General features: G+C 49.8%; 1 protein-coding gene and 1 non-coding gene across 2 annotated transcripts in view; one reads left to right on the forward strand and one right to left on the reverse strand.

Moving 5' to 3' along the window:
- The window catches only part of LOC100619253 (solute carrier family 40 member 1-like), a 42414-nt gene extending 32435 nt beyond the window's left edge, over positions 1-9979 (forward strand). Inside the window, exon 10 of the mRNA XM_056800502.1 lies at positions 2250-9979. Within this exon, the coding sequence (XP_056656480.1) occupies positions 2250-2365 (116 nt within the window). The 3' untranslated portion in view covers positions 2366-9979. The remainder of the gene's footprint in view (positions 1-2249) is intronic.
- A 963-nt stretch (positions 9980-10942) lies between these two features.
- On the reverse strand, positions 10943-11019 carry LOC130454829 (small nucleolar RNA SNORD93). The gene has a single exon (XR_008912625.1). It is a non-coding gene; the product is annotated as a small nucleolar RNA SNORD93 (small nucleolar RNA).
- Positions 11020-20189: the final 9170 nt, after the last annotated feature.

Genomic DNA, 20189 nt, shown 5'->3' on the forward strand with positions numbered 1-20189 from the left:
GCTTCCTTCAATCCCAGTGCTGTTTTCAGCAAGAGGCATTTGCCAGTCCCCACCTCCCCTTCCAAGTGCTCTCAGCTTCCTCTTCTAGGATGCATTGTACCTACTGTGCGTGATGTAAACCCCCCAATTATCTCTCCCAGGAACCCCCCAGCCCCCAGCCAGGACTGTGTCTGCCTTTCTTTGCACCCCAGTATTGAGTTCTGTGCTTGACAACTTAATAGATTCCTTCATCTATGGGTCTAAGTCACATTCTCATGTCTCTGGCTTTGTTCTTTGCTTGGGGCCGCTGCCCAGGAGTAGGACTGGGGCTCACAGGGCCTGAAAAGGGCACTTTTCTTGCATAACCTACAAGATGTTCACTGGTTTTATCCCTCCCACATTCGTCAGACTGAGCAGCAGTGGCTGCTCTTAGCGGCTTGTTTTTCTCTCCTGACAAATGCACCCAGATGATCAGCTCTTTTTTTTTTTTTTTACTGCATGGCATTTTGACCCACTTGGCTGTTCATGTCCAAACAAAAGGAGCCTTCTGGTGTTGAAGGCAGCCAGGTTGGGAGCTAGGCCACAAGTATTTGGTACAGGCACACTTACTAAGAGGGCAGCTAGGTGGTACAGTGGAAAGAGTCCTGGGCCTGGAGTCAGGAAGACGCATCTTCCTGAGGTCAAGTCTGGCCTCAGATACTTCCTAGCTGGCTGACCCTCCACAAGTCATTCAACCTTGTTTGCCTCAGTTTCCTCATCTGTAAAATGAGCTGGAGAAGGAAATGGCAGACCACTCTGGTATACTTGCCAAGTGAACCCCAAATGGGGTCCCAAGGAGTCAGACATAACTGAACAACAAAAATCTTCAAAAACTACATTATGCTTCTCTCCATGATTCCATCTTGTACTTAGAGGAATTAAAAGACTTGGAAATTGTGGACATAATCTATTATTATGCCTTAAGTGTTATTATTAAATATATTAATTTCACATTTTCATAATTAATTATATCATTAAGAAAAGAGAGGTTTTAAAGTCATCCCATTTCTCTATAAAGGCCTCTAGAGAGGCTGCATGTCATAGTGTATATATGAGTCTTGAAGTCAGAAAAACCTGTTTTTTATTGCTCTTATTGATTGGGTGACCCTGGATAAGTCACTTAACCTCCCAGTGAAGTATTCCTGTGCATCTCTCTAAGACTATAAATTACAGTTCAGGTAGCGGTCTACAAAACCCAATATTTATATCAATTTATTCCCTAAAGACACAAAGCATGGGGGAGGTCTCCAACTCTAAACTTGGCCCCAAGTCCTCCCTTTTCAAAATTAAATTCCAAGATCTTTCAAGCAGATTTCACATAACATCATCCTGAGGACCTTTACCCTCTGAACTGCCCTTCCCCTGCTGCCCTTTCTCCATCACCTAATACTATGTGCCAGATGTCAAGCCAGAGCAGGATGGAGGGAAGGCAGCCTGATATGCTTCTCCTCTTAATGTAGCCAAAGACCTCAGTAGATTTTCTGATTGTCTAATCATAGGGACAATTAGCTGTCCCACAATCACAGGGTCAGTTCCTTTCACTGGTTTACAGTTCACAAAAGGCTTACTCTATTGTTTTGGTCCTTGGCTTTGGTTTTTTTCCCCAGACTGGTGATTCCACCATCAGCTGATAATATGTAATTTTAGAAAGTTGCTTGGGGCATGAAAAGGTTAAATGACTTGACCAGGGTATCTGAGTCACTATGTGTCAGAGGCAAAACTTAAATGTGTGTTCATGATTCTAAGATAAACTTTAGGGGCAACTGGGTAGCTAAGTGGGTAGAGCTAGCCATGACTGGAGACATGAGGGCTTGGGTTCAAATTTGGCCTCAGACACTTCTGAGCTGTGTGACTCTGGGCAAGTCACTTAACCCCTATTGCCTAGTTCTTTCTGCTCTTCTGCCTTGGAACCAATACACAGTATTGATTCCAAGACAGAAAGTAAAGGCTGAGTAGCCAAGTCTATCACAGTTGATCATGCCACAATATTGCAGTAACTGTGTACACTGTCCTCCTGGTTCTGCTTATTTCACTCTGCATCAGTTCATGTAGGTCTTTCCAGCTTTTTCTGAAATCATCCTGCTCAGCATTTCTTAGAGAAATAGTATTCCATTGTGGTCTGCATTACTTTAGGTCTATTTGCTTTGATAGATTATAGAAGATCATGAATCATAGATCAGGAGTTGGATGAGACCAAAGAGATCATCTAATCCAATCACTCTCTTTTACAGATGAGGAAACTGAGCTTCAGAGAGTCAAAATGCCTCGTCCTCCAACCCCAACATCATTTCTCTCCACTGATGCTTCTCAGGTCCCAGCAGATTGTGACTCTGGGCAAATCACTTAACCTCATGGTATCCTAGACAAAGCTCTAAGATGAAACAGGCCAGGTGCTGGCTTTCACTAGGGTCTTTTCAGACTTGGAACCCCCTACACTGATGAAATCACATCTGGATCAAACCTCCTTCCTTTTCCTTGTTCACCAGTTCACTTGTATGCATGTTGGGCTAGACTCAAGGGGATTCTGAGGAAATGACTTGAGCAGGGTGAATGCCATACCACTCTTTAGACTTCTAATCTTGTAGAGGATTGTAGAGGATAGCCCGGGCTAGAGAAGGGAATAGACCCCTTATGGGGAACCTTTTAGAGACTGAATGCCCAAACTACAACCCTCATGCCACTTGTGAGTCACCCTCTTGCCCCAGATAGGGGAGGGAGGAAGCACTCCCATTGGGCTGCTGGGCAGAGGGACATGTGAAAATTGTCCTGAGGTATGATGGAGAAGGGGAAGGGAGCAGCTCCTCTGGCATGGTGTGCCATAGATTCACCAACATGGGAATAGACAGAATGGCCCCTGGTGCAGAGGTGGTGGGACTGAGTCTAGTTTGTTGGCAAGCCCTACGGACATGTTGGTTAAGGCGTGGCATGCATGCCCCTGCATGTAGGAGGGGACTGCTCTGTTCCCCTTCTCCACTGAGCCTGAGTTAGAGCTTAGAAGAGGGAGTAGAGCCCCAAAGACTCAGGACAGGGGCCAAAGGTCCCTTAGGTAGGAGTGAGAAAAAAGACCAGAGAGAGAGAAGAACCTTTTGAGGTCAGAAGGGCTGCATAGCTGGTAACTAATGTGAGCCAAGTTTATTGACTAGGAATAGGGTGTATAAAGGAAAAAACCACAGGAATGAGGGAACAGGGGGAGTGTGAGTGCATGTGAGGTTCAGCAAGTTCATGGTTAAATGGGTACCAAAACATATTCTGTCTCAAGATCATTTTTCTAGCCATCTGTGCCACTTCCTAAGATATTTAGTCTATTGGGGAGATGTTTTCATTCCAACCTTTGTCCTTAGATCTGGAATATTATTTCCTAAGTTTATACCTTTGCCTAAATTCTTAGGCCCCAAACTTGGTTTGTCTCTGTCACCTGAGGACAATTTTCATATTCCCTGCCCCTCTATCCAGCAGTCCAACGTGTACACTTCCTCTCTCTGTTATCTGGGGCAATGGGGGGCTCACAGGCAGCTTGAAGGTGCATTTTGGGCACATGGTCTCTAAAAGTTTTGCCAATGCTGTCCTAGGGTATGGCAAAATGTAGTATGTATGTGGAGATGTATGCCCTCACCAGGTGGCTTATAGGACCCAGGCTCTCCTCCTTTGCCTGGCATCTGTGAATTTTAGATTTACTCCACCCTGCTTAGTCTTTAGAATTCTAGCAACCAGGAATGTAGACACCCCCACTTAAGGATTAACTGTAGGAGAGGATGACCTATGACTGGCGTGTACTAGCAAGTGACAAATCAGAAACAACTGACTGACCCCCTGAGCTGTCCTAAGCCAAGCTTAAGCTACCATTGGTACATGTGAGACACAGGAAGTGATGTAAAGAACTGCCTATATATTTTGCATGACTTCCTGTGAGCTCTCTCTGGGCGGCACTGGGAGCTTTGGTGGACTTGGCCCCAGAACTCGAGCCTGGAGGAGGTCCTCAGACTGCTTCCTTTTAGAAGGTCACGTGGTGAGTGATAAGACTGACTCCCCCTTTCCCTTGGCTTTCTGGAGAGGCCCCTGGGCTGAGGCCTCTGAACTCCTGCTTGGCTCAGATTGGGACGGAGCAGTCCAATTCCCTTCTCCTTTCTCTCTTCTTCTTAATTTCTTCCTTCTATTGTAATTAAACCACCATAAAATCCCAAGCTGACTTGAGTATTTATTGGGATTGAATTTAAATCCCTGGTGACCACTAAAATAATATATTCAGTCAACAACCCTAATTTTACCCTTAACACATCCTATTGTCTTGAATAGTGTCTTCTCCTGGAATGACAGACCACAGGGAGGGGGAAAAGGAAGGAGAGAGCCTCTCCCTGTTGTGATATTGAAATCACTTTAAAAGACTGATATATATTAATTTAAGGTCGCCAAGGAATTCCCTTACATAATTCCTAAATGAAACACTCAAGTCAGCTGCCAAATTTTTATGGTGTTTTAATTAGAACAGGAGGAAGAAAGCACTAGAGGGAGAGAGAGAGAGAGAGAGAGAGAGAGAGAGAGAGAGAGAGAGAGAGAGAGAGAGAGAGAGAGAGAGAGAGAGAGATGCCAGTCAAGTTATTTCTTTTTTTTAAACCCTTATATATATACTGTGTATTGGCTCCAAGGCAGAAGAGTGGTAAGGGCTAGGCAATGGGGGTCAAGTGACTTGCCCAGGTTCACACAGCTGGGAAGTGGCTGAAGCCGGATTTGAACCTAGGACCTCCCACCTCTAGGCTTGGCTCTCAATCCACTGAGCTACCCAGAGAGAGAGAGAGAGAGAAGGAAAGAAGTTTAACTCAGAACCACTCTGGCTCAGGCTGAGCCAAAGCAGGCATTAAGGCCTTGGATAGCCAAGGCAGGGAAAGGGATCAGTCCTTATCACTCACGTGACCAATCTGAAGGGGCTCTTCCAACCTCAAATACCAGCCTCCAAATGACTCTAGCCCTCCTCACAGGAAGTCCCAAGAACTCCAGAGGCTGTTCTCTACCTCACTTCCTGTGTCTCACATGTACCAATGGTGGCTCAGGCTTGACCTAGGACTGCCCAGAGGTCTGTCCTTTTTTTGCACATGTCTGTTGAAGGCCATATTCTCAAATAATTAAATCTTGAGTTTGCTGCAACAGCCCTTCCTAATCTTGTTACACTGAGTAGGGAGGAGAAATCTAGTTTCCAAGACCTGATTCTGTTACTCTAAGTATCTCTATTGTTATTGATCAGGAAATCACTAAAATCAGATCTTCTAAAGAATGGTCTGAATAGGGTGGAGTAGTTTTGAAATTCACACTGTTCCAACTTTTTCTTCTCACATAGGATGAAGAAGTCTGAAGAGTTTGACTCTGTGTATGTGTTGCCTTGCTTTATGGGGCAAAGGCATAAAAATAGAGAAGTGGGTAGAGCCAGGGGCCTCTTTATCCCTGGCCTGCTGCCCTACATTTCTGAAAAGGGCCAAGTGTCCATCTGACATGGGATGCTCCAGACCATGGCATCTGTTTCTGTTGTTCAGGGACCAGGTCGAAGGCAGCAGCAGAAAAGGGAGTGAGGAAGCCAAGCAAGGCCAATGCCAGGGGGATACCAGGGGCTTGGGCATCTGGGCAAGGGCCTGGAGAAGTTAGAATAATAAAGACACACACACACAGTGAGCTCGAAGCTCTCCAAATTTGGGAAGGGACATGCCATGGATGCAAGTCAACTTATTGTGTGTGTGAAAGGGTAAAGAGGAGAAACAGGAGAAAAGGGCAAAGCCTGGAGAAGGGTCAAATTGTTTATTCCTTTGGGCCCAAGTTTCCTCACTTGGGAAATGAGGGTATTGGCCAATGTGCTCCTAAATCCCTTTCAGCTGGAAACAAATCTACGGGCCTTAGAACTCTGATACTGGACCAAGCTTCCAAGGACCATGGAATGCTGGGCCTGGACAAATCCCTCATGTCAGAGATGGGGAAAATAAAGCCCAGAGGGGGAAGTGATTGGCCCAAGGTGTCATAAGAAATCAGAAGGGAGGCAGGATGTGAACCCAGGAGTCCTCAGTCCAAATCTGGACCTTCTATACATATTGCAGACTCTTTTGCCTGCTTACAAAGAGCCCATCATATTGTGGTTTCTTAGGGTGTGGAGATGGCCAACCTTTCAAAGATGGCATCTGGTAAGTTTGTGGATAACAGAACCATGCCAGGGCTTTCGGTCAGCTCCTAGCAGGCCTGCTTCCCTTCAGCAAGAGGAAGAACTGTGGGTCCATTGCTAACTCACTGAGAGCAGTTCTTCCACTTTTCTCTGGTTACCTGGGAAGAAACCTCCTTACCTATATTCTTTAAGAACCTGTTTATACATGGGTGGGTCCTCCCCTGTTGCTGTGAGGTACCATGAAAAATAAAGCACTGACTTTGGAATCAGATGTCCTGGGTTCCAATCTTGCCTCTGACATTGGCTGCCTTGTCACCTTGACCAAGTCACTTCTCCTCGAGTCTCATTTTCCTCACCAATAACTTGAGGGGATTAAGACTCATGGCCTCTGGGATCCTTCTGGCTCAAGCTTTATAAACCCATGAGGGAAAGAATATCTTTAGTTGGAGCTGGGGAGTGGGGTGGGGGTCAAGGAAAGCTTTTAGGTGAATGGGCCCAGAAAGTCAGAGGGAGGAATATGAGACGTGTACCCAGGTTTCCAACAAAACTGCCTTCTCTTACTCCTGGGGGTTGGCCTTCTTGCCCTTCTCCTTATTTCCATTTTCCCAATCCCAGAAACCTATACCCACCTTGGAGCTAGGAGTTCCCATCTGGGGGCTGAAGAGAAGGAAAAGAGCCCAGAATCAACATAGATCTGTTGTTTTGGGCATCCAAGGTGGAACATGGCATGCATTTTTTCCCATAGAAATAGTGTTCTACAGGCTGATTAGGGTACTGGGCATGACCACTGTGCTTATGTTATGGGTTACAGAGGCATTTACTGGCTGGCCTGAGAACCGTGTAGATGATTGTTTCTATGGGAAAATGTTTGTCAAGTTCCAAACTGACTTAACATGCTAATTTTGGGAACACAACCCATTTGGAAGTAAGCCTGCGAGGAGGAAGAAGGGGCCATTGTCTGAAAGGGCCAAACAAAAGAATTTGGTATCTTGTTAATCCAGGTACCATTTGAGGAGACAGCTGGGGCTTTGGCTACATTTCAGCTCAGAGCAAAGGAGAAAAATCCCATTAGCCTCCCAATCATGCATGTCACGGACCCATTTCTGGGAAAGTATCAGGTACCACTGGAAAGCTAATTTGTTGTTCCAGGCATCCAGTTCCGTCCATCTATTTCTCAGCCCCCCCCCCCCCCATTTGTGATGCTTGCTGAGGGGATCCCTAAACCCTAAGTGTCTTTCAAGGATTTCCTGCATCTCACTAACATATCAATCTCCTAAACATGTTAAGAGGCTCGATGGTACCAGTGTGCAAGGGTTACCTTAACCTATGAAATGGAAGAAGGCCAATCCCTAATTGTTCTGAAGGTATAATCCCAGTCCTACACCAGCTGAACTACTCTTTAACCGCTTCCTGCCTAAAATTCTTTTTTTATTCATTATTAATCCCATAAGTAAAAAAAAAATCTATGTTGGGGTAACTCAGTAGATTGAGTCAGCCCTAGAGAAGGGCAGTCTTGGGTTCAAATGTGGCCCTATATACTTTTTAGCTATGTGACCCTGGGCAAGTCACTTTACCCTCATTGCCTAGCCCTTACTGCTGTTCTGCCTTGGAACCAATACACAGTATTGATTCTAAGACAGAAGGTCAGAAGTTTTCAAATTTTTTAAAGCCTACTATGTGCCAGACACTGTATTAACTATTAGAGACATCAGCAAACACCTATTTACCAATGAGATGCAGCCAGGATAAATTAAGGATCAGCTCAGAGGAAGGTCTTGATGTTGGGAAAGGATGCTTAGAGAAGGTGGTAGTTTGGCTGGGCTTTGAAGGAAGCCAGGGAGAGCTCCCAGGCAGAAGGGATGTCCAGGAAAAATTCTCAGAACAGAGAAGTGTCCTATGGGAGAAACAGCATGAAGACCAGCATTCCTGGGTCATAGACTAGGTGGAAAGGAGTAAAAAGATTGAAGAGACAGGGAGGACCCAGGTTGTGAAGAACTTTCAAAACCAAATAGGATTTTATCCTGAAGGTATGGGGGCCGTGACAGTTTATTGTTTGGGGGTGACAGAATCTCAAGGCCAAGAAGACCTGAGTTCAAGTCCTGCCCAGTTGGGCAAGTCACTTAATCTCTTAGTGCCCCCAAGGCATCTAAGGCCCTAAAGTACTGAGGCTACAACGGGCACTGGGAGAGGGATTTCCCACCCCTCTGCATAGGTCTAAGCCCTAGCACCTTACTATGTGCCAGGCAGCACATGTGTCTCCAAGGATCTTGACTTGATTCAACTCTTCTTGGTCCGGGCCATACTATTCACCCAGCTCTGGTTCCTCGGGCACTGTCAGAGCTCCGCTTGTTTCACTGAGCAGGGATGAGCCAGTAAAAATGCCCAGGGTCAGAAGAGGAGGTGTAGGCAAGATCCATGCACACGGGAATTTCAGGAATTCCTGGACACAGGGGATAGATACTTGCCACTAATACCAGTCTTTTTTTTTTTAAACCCTCACCTTCTGTCTTGGAATCAATATTGGGTATTGGCTCCAAGGCAGAAGAGTGGTGAGGGCTGGGCAAAGGGAGTGAAGAGACTTGCCCAGGGTCACACAGCTGGGAAGTGTCTGAGGCCAGATTTGAACCCACGACTTCCCGTGTCTAGGTCTGACTCTCAATCCAATGAGCCACCCAGCTGCCCCCCACCAATACCAGTCTTGGAAAATGTATGTGCTTCGAAGCAGGACCTTGAAGTGTGCTCTCTTCCCCTCCCGGGAAAGAGCAGTCCACACAGCCCCTGGTTTATAAATGAGGAACTCAAGACACAGACAGGTTAAGTCGAGCAATCAACAGCAAGCATTTATTCAGCCCCTTCTAGGGTCAGGTAGCAGAGAAAAAGGCAAACCCCGAAAGAGTGTCGGCTCTCAAGGAGTTGACATGGTAGCAAGGGAAGGAAAATGCCTCAAGACCCAGGATTGCCATACAACACAGAAGAAATGCAAAGTACTTTAGGGAGGCTCTGAGGGACTTGTCCAAGGTCCCGGCCAGTTAGCAAGCTCCAAATTCAGGAACCGGCATTTATTCTAAATGCCTGCCCTATGCAGTGTCAGTCAAACAGCCTCCCTCCCCCCCAATATCTTCCACTCTTCTCAGAGTAGACCTTGTCTTCTTATCGTTCTGTGCTTCCCAGACCCAGGCAGAGCAGAGAATTCTGCACATGCCCAGAGCATTTCAGAAGAAATCGAGTAGGTAGGAGTTGGCCTGTTGGGTTGGGAATGGGGGCTGCACCTGCAGCTGAACCCTCTTTCAGAGAAGGAAGATTATTGGGCTCCAAGGCAGAAGGCTTCTGGCCAAGCCCCAGCCCCACCAGGGGTGACCTCACCCAAGGAAGCACCCTTCATTTCCTCATCTATATAGAGGCTTCTCGGCCTCTTCTGGTGAATTCTGAAGGAAAGCTGGGCTATGGAACCAGTCTAGACACATCCCATTAGGAGGCTTGATTCCACTGCATTGGGCTTTTTGAGGATGCCGTCGTTTATTTAGATTATTCACATACTTTCCCAACTGGAATGGCAGAAGGTCCCTAAAACTCTTCCTGGAAAGCCTGCATGCCAGCTAAGAACAGTAGTCAATGAGAAGGGTGCCACCCTCCCCCCAGTTCTGCCATTGTTACCTGCATGACCTTAAACAAGTCACTCCACCTTGATGTTGGCATCAGGGAGGAAGGGGAGATGGGATCTTTGAGCTTGGATTCATCTCAACTTCCGCAGCCCAGGGCTCCAATGAGGGTCTGTCCCTGCTGGCACTGGCACCAGCTTTCTCTCTCATTCAAGGACCAGAACTGGCAAAGGAAAAACATCATTTAATTATCCAGTGAGTCTATGACACTTAACAAAGAGCAGCCAGGCTCCCCCAGTGGGTCCATCCAGAGCTCTTTTGTCGGGTGGTTCAGATGGAGCGATTGGATGCCATTCAATGACTTCTGGGCATTCCTAAACTGCTCACCTCATCCACTGAGTCAATGGCCAACATAAAAGCACCCCAAGAAGTTCAGCCTGAGGTGGGCTTTGTCTCACTTTCTGGAAAGGCCACGGGAGCCACGGCCAATTATAGCAGGAGTTTCAGTCATCAAACCCTGGCCCAGGATTCTACTCTGCCCTTTCTCGGGTCCCAGCTTAATTTGAGTCACTACCTGGTTCCCCGGTGACTCGGCTGCCCTCTTTCTTATAAGCAAGGAGTTGGGAAGTCAACAGCAGAGCCCAAAGGCTAGGAGATGGCGTGGGGTGTTTTCCAGACTCAGCCCTCCGAAAAGTGGCAGTGAGCAGGAAAAAGAAGCCCTGGCTGGGGACAAACAGGTCTCATCACATACAGGCCTTTTGTAAAACAAGAACGAGCAGGCAGGCCAGAGGGGCACTTAAGGAAGAGGTACACACTGGACACCTGTCAGGCCCTGAGAAAGTCCGATCAGTGTGCCACGGCCCGGTGGCGCCTCAGAAGAATCAATCTTCAAGAAAAAGGAGCCGCTCCCCATCCAGGCTGCTCATCAAGCCATTTCTGAAAGCGCCAAATGGTTACAAAAACAAAGCCACCCACGACTGACATTAAAGACGCTGAGCGCTTTACCTGGGAAATTCGTTTTTGCAGAACAAGCCTGAAGGGGAGAAAGGTGTCCCACTGAGTTTTTATTAACTTATTTTTAATGAGTCATTGCTGTTCAGTTCTCGGCATTGTTGGACTAAATGGACCTCCCCGGCAAGCAGATTGTCTCATTTTCCCAACATCTTAAATGTCTAGAGGAATGTCCAGTTGGCCTCAGGTAAATCCTTTAACCCATCAGAGCATGGAAAGCATGCCCAATCAGACTGTGGTTTTCATCCTTGGCCAAGTATTCGATTCCCCTCCTAAGCCAGCTTGAATTACACCCCGCTGACCGTACCTGAAACAAGGGGGAATCCACCATAAGCCTGCCTTGTTTTCCTCCTGGAGCCTGGGACAAAAAGAAGAAAATGAACTGAGTTAGGCTTTTGTTCAGGTGAGAATGAAGGAAGTCAGGCGGGAGAGATTCAATGGCCAGAATTAGTCTAGCTTTTCCTAGGCTGCCCATACTGGGAGGACCAGCTGCTGGTGGTTTGTGGTCCTAACAGGGGTGGCCCAAGCCCTACTGCCAACTCTCCCACGGGGGCCTCTTGAGCTCCCAGCCTTAACCACTCTGCTCTCCTGTGGTAGACTCACTCTATCCAGCACCTAGCCAAACCCACCCTTTCCACCAAATGCCCTGTGACTCCAGACCTGGACCTCAATGTCCCTCTCTGTGCCTGGCCACCACTCTGCTACACGTGAACCTCTAAGTCCCTTCAACTTTGAAACTGCCGTTCAGTCGTGTCCACTTTCTGATTCTGTTTGAGCTTTTCTTGGCAAAGATGCTGGAGTGGTTTGCCATTTCTTTCTCTAGTTCATTTTACAGAAGAGGAAACTGAGGCAAACAAGGTTAAGTGACTTGCCCAGGGTCACATGGCTAGGACATGTCTGAGGCCAGTTTTGAACTTAGGAAGATGAGTCTTCCTGACTGAAGACGGCTGAACTTCTGGGAAAGGCCAGCTGTATGGAACAAACCTGTGTGGCTTCCAGGGCAATCTTCTCTGCTCTATCACACAGACGAAACTGCCCATTTAATTTGGTGTTTCTTCAATTCAAAATAAAATGAATTTTTAAAAAAGCCCATTTTATCAGTATCTCCAGATTGCTTTTCAATCCATCCATCCATCCATGGCCTTTCCTGTTCCCCAATTCTCACAAGATGGGGAGGGGAAGCATAAATTTAGAGTCAGGTTCAAAAGGAGAGGCTACATCAGTAAATGACCATTTATTCAGTACCTGCTCTGTGCCAGGCATTGTGCCGAGTGCTGGGAATACAACAAGAGGCGAAGACAGAAGGGACTGGAGATCTAGTGACTGGGAGGCAGCCCAGCCAAGCTGCATGGCCCTGGCCCAAAGTCAGAGGTGAGCAGGGGCTGAGCTAGGATGGAATCTCTGACCTCTTCTTAGGTCTCCTCCTCCTCCCCCACCCAGGAAAATTCAGTCTCCAAGGTGGGTTCCTTGAGGGCAGAGGCTTTCTACCCTGGTGGGGGACATGTTGGAGGCCCCTGCCAGTGTGGCTTGCCCAGCTCCCGGACAATGGCAGAGGCCACTGCCTCAGATTTCTCCTGCTTTCCCTTTACACAAGAACCTGGATGGAAATCCACTTCAGGCTACACAGTGTTATTGAAAAAGAAAACCATGCCCGGGTCAGCGTGGCTGGATGGAGGCTCTCCTGGTTGTAGCCTGGAAGCAAGAGGGAGGCAGCTTTTATTTTCTGCTTCATTTTCTTTTCAAAGCCAGAAACAGAACGGGTGGCCTCAGCACTGGGCTAGCTCCCATCCCAAGGGCCCCGACAGGGCTTTCTTAGGGCTGTTTTTGTAAAACAAAGGGGCGGGCTAGAGCAGGCCTCCTTTGTCTCTTTCTGGTCCTGGTCCTAGCCCCCTCCCTGCTTCCTGGGGGCGCTCTGAGGAAGAAGGGGGACCCCTCTGCAGGTTTCCTTTTGAAGTTCCAGTTCCAGCAGGGATTAGTGAAAATAAAGAGTTCGTTTCTCCCACTTAAGTTCGTGGATCCCTTCAAATCTCTCCAGTCTGTTGGACCCCAGGTTTGGAGCCCCTGGACGCACCCCCCCCCCCTTTCTGGGCACTATTTCCTGGCCCATGGGCATCTGTAGGGCCCGATCCAGGTCCAGGGGATGCCCACTGGGAGCCGGGGCCCAACATTCAGCTTCCAGAGCACACAACTTCCCCCAGCCCACTCTGTCCAGCCTCCCAGCAGGCCTGGCCACCATGCTGGCCAGAAAATAAGTGCTTCTGATTTCCCTTTGCTCCCGTTCCTAACACACACCTCTCCCTTTCTCTCTCTCCCTGCCTAAAGAGTTTGTGCTTAAGAGCTCAGGCAGGGGGCCTTCCCTCCCAGACCCCCATTTAACCAAAGGACACAATAGCAAACAGGCTCGGAGGGGCTGTGGAGGAGAAATCAGCTGCCCGTGGTTTGTAAGGACCCTTTCTTCTCCGGCTGAATGCCGCTCCAATCAACGGCCTTTTACCCTCCCAGCCCCGTAGTGGGGGTGGAATTATCTCTATTATTCAAGGCTGGACCAGACGCACTAGAAAATGGCTTGAGAGATTGGGCAAAATGGATTTCAGGATCATAGAACTTAGGAGCCCGAGTGGCCTCAGAGAGCAGTGCCAGCCCAGCGGTTCCTCCCACTGCCTCATTTTCCAGGAGGGAATCGAGCCGGGGAAATGGCCCAATCTTAGGGGAGCTGAAGCCCCTTTCTGGACTCGGAGCGTTGGGCTGTATTTCTAGGGTTCCCAAGGGGTGGCTGGCTCGGACAGAAGCCCAGAGAGGGGGCTGATCCAGACCTAGGGCTTCTTTCTCCCATTTCAGGGCTGCCTAAGATCAGAGAAGTCAGCTAGGATTGAGCCCTCAGCACAGCCTTCTTCGGATTTTACCGATGAGGAAACTGAAGTCTAGAGAAGAACCCCTCAGTTCATTAGACTCCAGCCATAGGCAGCCTGGCTTGATGGACAGACAGCTTTCCTGCTTCAAAGGCAGGAAGACCTGAGTTCAAGTGCTGCTTCTGACCCATACTCACTGTGGCCTTGGCTAAGTCTCTTGACCGTACCTCTGTATTGCTAAAAGGAGCTCCCTCATTTGGGAGTTCCCTTCTTCTATTGTACCAGAAAAGCCCAGGTCTAGATTCTAGCTTTCCTGTCTGTGGAGGCCTGAGCCCAGGCAGCTGTTTTCATCCATCAGATGTCCAGCCAGAGAGGTGACCTTGCTAGGAGGAGAAATCACCTTCAGGAGCATTGCCTTTTACTTGGGGAGAACAGACAACAGCCTGGGGAAATAAAACTGCCTTTAAATGGGGGAGGAGGTAGTAAGGGAGAGTCAAGCCCCCCTTACACACTTACACACACTTACACACACACACACACACACACACACACACACAGAGCTGGTCCTGGTGTGCTTTGGAGTCTTTCCTTTCAGTGGGCAGGAGATGGGCCTCCCCAGGCTGGCTGGAGTAGGAAAGGGCTAAGGAAGGAAGGGGGTTTCCACCATATGGCTTTGGGTGGGGTTCAGGGGTGCACCAGTACCACGTGGGTTTGAAGGAAGGGGCTTTTTAGGCAGGAGCCAGACAACTGGAGATTGAGCACCACGTGAGACCTGGGCAAAGGGGGCTCTGCTACCACGTGGGCAGGAAAGTGCTCAAAGCACCCCCTGGCTTCTTTCTCTCCCAAGGAAGGTGCTTAGGGGTCTGGGGCTCTCTCTATGGAGAACCTCCCTGCTTGGGAAAGAGGATGTGGGGCTTAGAACACTGGTGGCCTCCCTCTTTGAGAAAGGGGGTGAGCACCACGTGGCCTCCCTCCTAGGGAAAGGGGATCATGTAGCTTCCCTTTTTGGGAAAAAGGCGGAAAAGCTCAGAGGCCCACATGGCTTTTCTCTTTGAAAAGGGGGGGGGGGGCAGGGGCTTTGGGCCCCGAGACCACGTGCAGGCAGTCTTCCAAGGCTAAGCTCAGGCAGGGCCACCCCATTCTGTACCTGCCCGGGGTCTCGTCTCCCCTGCGACTCCCTGGGGGAACTTAAACGCACTTAAGGTCGTTGGAGGGGGGTGGTGGTTCACTGAGAGTGCAGAGAGGGCAAGAAGGAGGCCGGAAGGGGCCTGGGACAGTAGGGCTGAGCCCAATTACTCACCAGTGAGACCCCAAGCGAGGCAGGGAGGTGGGGGCCCCTCAGACCTCTCCACCTCCCCACCCGCTTCAGAGCCTGCCCCTGAAAACCGTCCGGCGCCTTGGAGACGTGGTGGCCTTGCGCCCAGGCGCACCAGGGTGCCCAGCGGAACCAGCTGCGCGCATCTGGCTCAGAGGCTGCGGCGGCGCCCGGGCGGGGCCCAGTTGAACTCCCCCTCCCCCAACTCCGCCTCCCTAGGGCCCCCGCCCCACGACTGGTAGCCCAAGTTCCCCGCCCTGGCCCCGGGGACTTTGTGCTGACTTTCCAAAGCCCCAGCCCGGCCCCGGCCCCGGCCCTGAGCCCCTCTCAAAAAAACTAACTCTCGCTTGCCCCCTACTGTTCCCGACCTTCAATGACACCGCCGATCCGCCCGGCCGCCCTTCATAGTAAAGCTGGGCTTGGTCCCAGCCGCTGGAGTCCTGGGATGAGTGTGGCCCCTTCTCCAACACCCTAGCCCTGCGCTGTGGGGAGCTTCAGTCTGCTAGACTCCTGGGATCCGGAGTCCGATGGGACTCTTAACGAGCCACCAGCCCATCCCTTTCTGGGGACAGATGGGGAAATCGAGGACTGGGACGGGGAATCCTTTGCAGAGTTGCCCATTTTGTAAGGGTCTGAGCCAAGACTCCCCGCTCCAGCTCTGTCTCTGAGACTTGAATCAGGATTGAAAGCCTGAGGTCAAATGGTAAAGTATGCGAAGCAGTGGGTGCGAATTCCTCAGTTCTGGGCTCTGCCTGACCTCTCAGATCCAGGGTCCTCCCTATTCTATGGATCCTGCACCTCCTTCTCCCAAATCTTGTCCTTGGAGAGGAGCTGCCACCAGGCACTACTACCACGATGGGCACCGGCAGCCCGAGTTTAGGGGTGGCTCAGCCTCCTCTGTGGCGGGGCAGCAGAAAACTTCTCCCACAGGAATTCCAATTCAAACAACTCATCTAAATGCAACAACCATCTAACTAGGGCCTATGAGGTGCAAATAACCAATACAAGTTAAATCAAGCAAAAGAGTCCATCTGCTCTGTAGTCAAGTCTAACTCTCTGGGCCTCAGTTTCCTCATCTGTAAAAAGACAGATTTGGGCTGGTGACCCCTGGGGCCCTTTCCCTGATTCTAAACCTTGAAGAGGGAAGGAGAACTAACAATTGGGAAAGGGGGGGGGGCATCAGAAAGCAGGTGGGAGGCTTGTGTGTAGATGAAGCTGGCATTTTTTCCTAATCACATTTCTTCCTAACCCTCTCCTTTCCAGCTGCCAGTTCAATCATCATGTGACTGACCAGCCGTTGGTCTAGCAGTTTCTTTTAGATTAGGGTTTAAAAGTGAAATGGATCATTGTATTCCAATAGAATTGGTTTTCTTTGTAATCCTACAGGTTTTATTTTGCCACTTCAAAACAAAATTCTGAGAAGGGCTCCATAGGCTTCACCAGACTGGCAAAGGGAGCCCTCTCTGTCTCTCCCTGTCATTCTCTCTCTCTCTCCTCCTCTATTTCTTTCTCTCTCTGTCATATTCTCTCTCTCCTCCTCTCTCTCTATTTCTCTCTCTCCTCCTCTATTTCTTTCTCTCTCTGTCATATTCTCTCTCTCCTCCTCTCTATTTCTCTCTCTCTCTTCCCCTCTCTGTCTCTCCCTGTGTCTCTCTCCCTGTCATTCTGTCTCTCTCTACTTCTCTCCCCCCCCCCCCTCTCTGTGTCTCTCCCTCTCCTCTCTCTGTCTCTCTCTCACACATCATCATCATCTTAGCTAATATTTATATTGCACTTACCTATGTGCCAGGCATTGTGCTAAGTGATTTACAAATATCTGATCTGACTCTCACAACAGTCCTGGGAGGTTTGCAATATGACTTTTCCCATTTTACAGTTGAGGAAACTGTGGCAAACAGAGGTTAAGTGACAATGCCTAAGGTCACACAGCTTGTTAGTATGTGAACCCAGGTCCAGAACCTTAGGATAAGAGAAACTGCAATCAAGTGCAGACTTATTTACTCTTCATTGTTTGGTGTAAATTTGAGTCTAAGCACATTTAGTATAACTGGGTAGTGTCAACTACCAACAACTGGGATGTTGGGAAGGATCAGTACTGTCATCTGTGTCATGGGACCATTTTGCAGGTTGAATGGCCCATGGGGGAAAGCCTGGAAATGGTCCTCAAATGTTGGTTTTACTTGTTCATCAGAATTCTTTTCAGTAGGACAGCATTAAGGGTAGGAGCTGCTCAGTGGCAGTCCCTGGGCAAGGGAAGGTAAAAGTAGCAAGAGTATGATTGACAGGCCTGGATTCCAAGAGCCACTGGGTAGGGTTCTAAGTTGTTGAAAGGAGCAGGTTTCCAACAGTCTAGAACTGAAAGTGAAGCCTGAAAGGTGAAGATCTGATCTCTCCTGGACATCTTGCAAGCAACCTCTTTGAATACCATCAAACAAGGGTGAGAGGACATTCTCCATACCCTCTGGTGGACAGAGTGGAAACTTGGAGGAACCCCTCTTTCCTGGGACATCTGAGGACTGGATTCCTGTCCCTGACCCACCAAGGACTCTCTGTGTGTGAGAAATCTGGTTCCCTGTTGGACTTACCCTTAGGAAACTTAAGTATTTAGTTTAGGGTAGTTAGATAGTGGGTTTAGTAACTGGGATAAGTCAGATGCATCCCCTTCCCCTTAGCCTCCCTTACCTTTCCCTTCTTTGTTAATAAATTCATTTTATTTGTATGTGATTCTTCCCTTGTGTATAACCTCCCTTCCCCTTTCCTAAAAATCACAGTAACAGCTTGGAGTTGGGGTTTGCCCTCATGAGGGTTACTTTCTGAGCCTGGTAATCCCCCCTGATAGGAATCATCTCAGCCTTGCTGATGCAGCAGCACCCGCAAGCCTCGTTGCTTATACAGGCTGTCCCAGACTCCCCCAGCAGTCCCAGGAAGCAATATCTCCTCCCTTCCCCCCACCCCCCTCCAGAAAAATGCAGAAGGGGCCTTTGCCATCATCCTGTTGAACCCCCATTGGAAAATGAGGAAAATGAGGCTCCTTTGAGGTCTAGCAACTTGCCCAATGGAAATGGCAAAGTCAAGATTCAAACCCAGGACCTGCAGGATTCTTTCAATGAGTACCACTTGTCTGTATATCCCCAGTGTCTTTGGTTTAATTATAGACTACATACACATGCACATGCCTATCATAAACATATATGACATACATATCATCCTTTTTTCAACATAAGAAACTAAGAGAAAACCAGAAGAAACAATCTCAAAAGCTGAAAGTTATGGAAAAGAGAAGTATTTGCCATTTTCCTGGCCTGGGGATGGTGAGGTGAGAAAAGGAAAAGCCCCACTTTTCCTACTCTAAAAGCCTTTATTAATCCCAGCCTCCGGGTCTGAAGCACAGCCCTGGGGCAGTACTGCATTCGGAGCCAAGGAAAGTCAGTCTGTGCCCTCAGGGAGCTTATCTTCTAATGGGAAGAGACCAGAGGCAAAAGCGAGATGAAAAGGAGCAGAGAAGTGCAGGGAGTCAGAAGAAGGGGGAAGAGCCAGCCTGGTCCTGGCCTGGGCATGTTCCCCCAAAATGGAGGCTCCGGGAGGAGCTGATCAGCAGAGGCCTGAGAGACCACAGGGGTGGAGGGATCTCTTAGGGGTGAAAGGATTCCCAGGGCAGACAGGTCACCCACAGAGGCTGGGAGGTCTTGAGCATGCCAGAGAGGGGAGTCAGCAGCTGGCCAGGCGGGCGCACCCTGCCCCAAGCTGCTCTATCCAAGAAGGTGAGTCCTTCAGTGCCAAGCTTGGTGGTGTGCCAAGGAGGAATCCCTCCCACGATCAGTTCTGGGGGGGTCCACAGAGGGACCAAAGTAAAGGAAGCCACACTGGCCATTCCTGGCAGTGTGGCAACATTCCTTTGGGGCCAAGGACCCAGGCTCCGGCTCTCCTTTCTGCCCAGATGTTCCTGTCTTGCCGGGTATTAGGGGGCAAAGTCGGAGAGCCAGTAGGCTGGGGGGAAACAGGCTGGTTAGAAAGGCGAGGCGAGCCTGTTCCAGTGGAGAACTTGGCTTCTAAAATCCGTGACGGACAATGAAGAAAGGCAGAGTGTTTTCCTGATGGCAAGGCTTACGGCTCTGGCCTTCTGCTTAATCTCCCTCCATACGGCGGCATCGCAGCGCAGGGCAGCGCAGCCATGACTCATCTGTACCATAAACTGCTCGGCTCACACTATGGAATACTGCCTGTAACATTCCGTTCTCTCTCTCTCTCTCTCCCCCGACCCACTTGGTATATAGAAGCCAGCAGCTGCTGAAGGTTCTTGGAAGCCTCGTCATGGCATATAATGGCACATCTATTCCCGAAAGCCACAACCGAAACCTAGTTCAAACACAGAAGCAGCCACACTATTGGCCCATTCCCTCCCAGAGAAGGGATTGAACCCCAGGGCTGAGGCAATCCACATCACCCTCTAGTGGCTCACCTGCCCCAGAGCCCCCAGCCCTGGGCTCCTGCCCCCCAGCCTCCAGCCCCCCCCCTCCTGCCACCCAGCCCTGGGCTCCTGCCCCAGAGCCCCCAGCCCTGGGCTCCTGCCCCCCAGCCCCCAGCACCCCCTCCTGCCACCCAGCCCTGGGCTCCTGCCCCAGAGCCCCCAGCCCTGGGCTCCTGCCCCCCAGCCTCCAGCACCCCCTCCTGCCTCCCAGCCCCGGGCTCCTGCCCCCCAGCCCCCCCTCCTGCCCCCCAGTCCCCAGCTCCCTCCTCTCCAGGCTTTGGTCACAGGGAGGGAGGGTCTCGTCCTCCTCCTGGCTGCTGGGCCCATCTGGCTCTTCTCTTGGCTCCTCAGCCTGGCCCAGGAATGTGGGCATCCTCTCCAGGCGCAGTCACTGGTGCTTCGCGCCACTTTGTCCTTGGGAAATCTGCAGAACCCTCATCTGCTCTCCTGACTTCCATGGCGGGCTGCCCACTTCCAGGGGTCTCTCCGATGGCCCCAGCTGCCTGCTGCCCATCCCAAAGGGAGCTCTTGCCATCCCACTCCACCGTGGTCTTGGCCAGAAGCTAATCCGTTCCCAAATGCTGCTCATGCTCATTTGCTTGGGGGATTAGCCCCTGGGTCAGGGCTGCCGATGAAGTCATTCCTGCTCAGATCAGTCATTTCTTGAGCATCGAGGATTTGACTAGGAAAGCAGCGTGCTAAGGCTGATTAGGGGCACTCTGGGAGAGGGCTGCCCATGAAATCTGTTAGGACTGGGCTCTCCCCAGGTGTCCTAAAGGGCCGTCCACTCATG

This window comes from Monodelphis domestica, chromosome 5, assembly GCF_027887165.1.
Source record: "Monodelphis domestica isolate mMonDom1 chromosome 5, mMonDom1.pri, whole genome shotgun sequence".
In the NCBI taxonomy this organism is placed as follows: Eukaryota; Metazoa; Chordata; class Mammalia; order Didelphimorphia; family Didelphidae; genus Monodelphis; species Monodelphis domestica.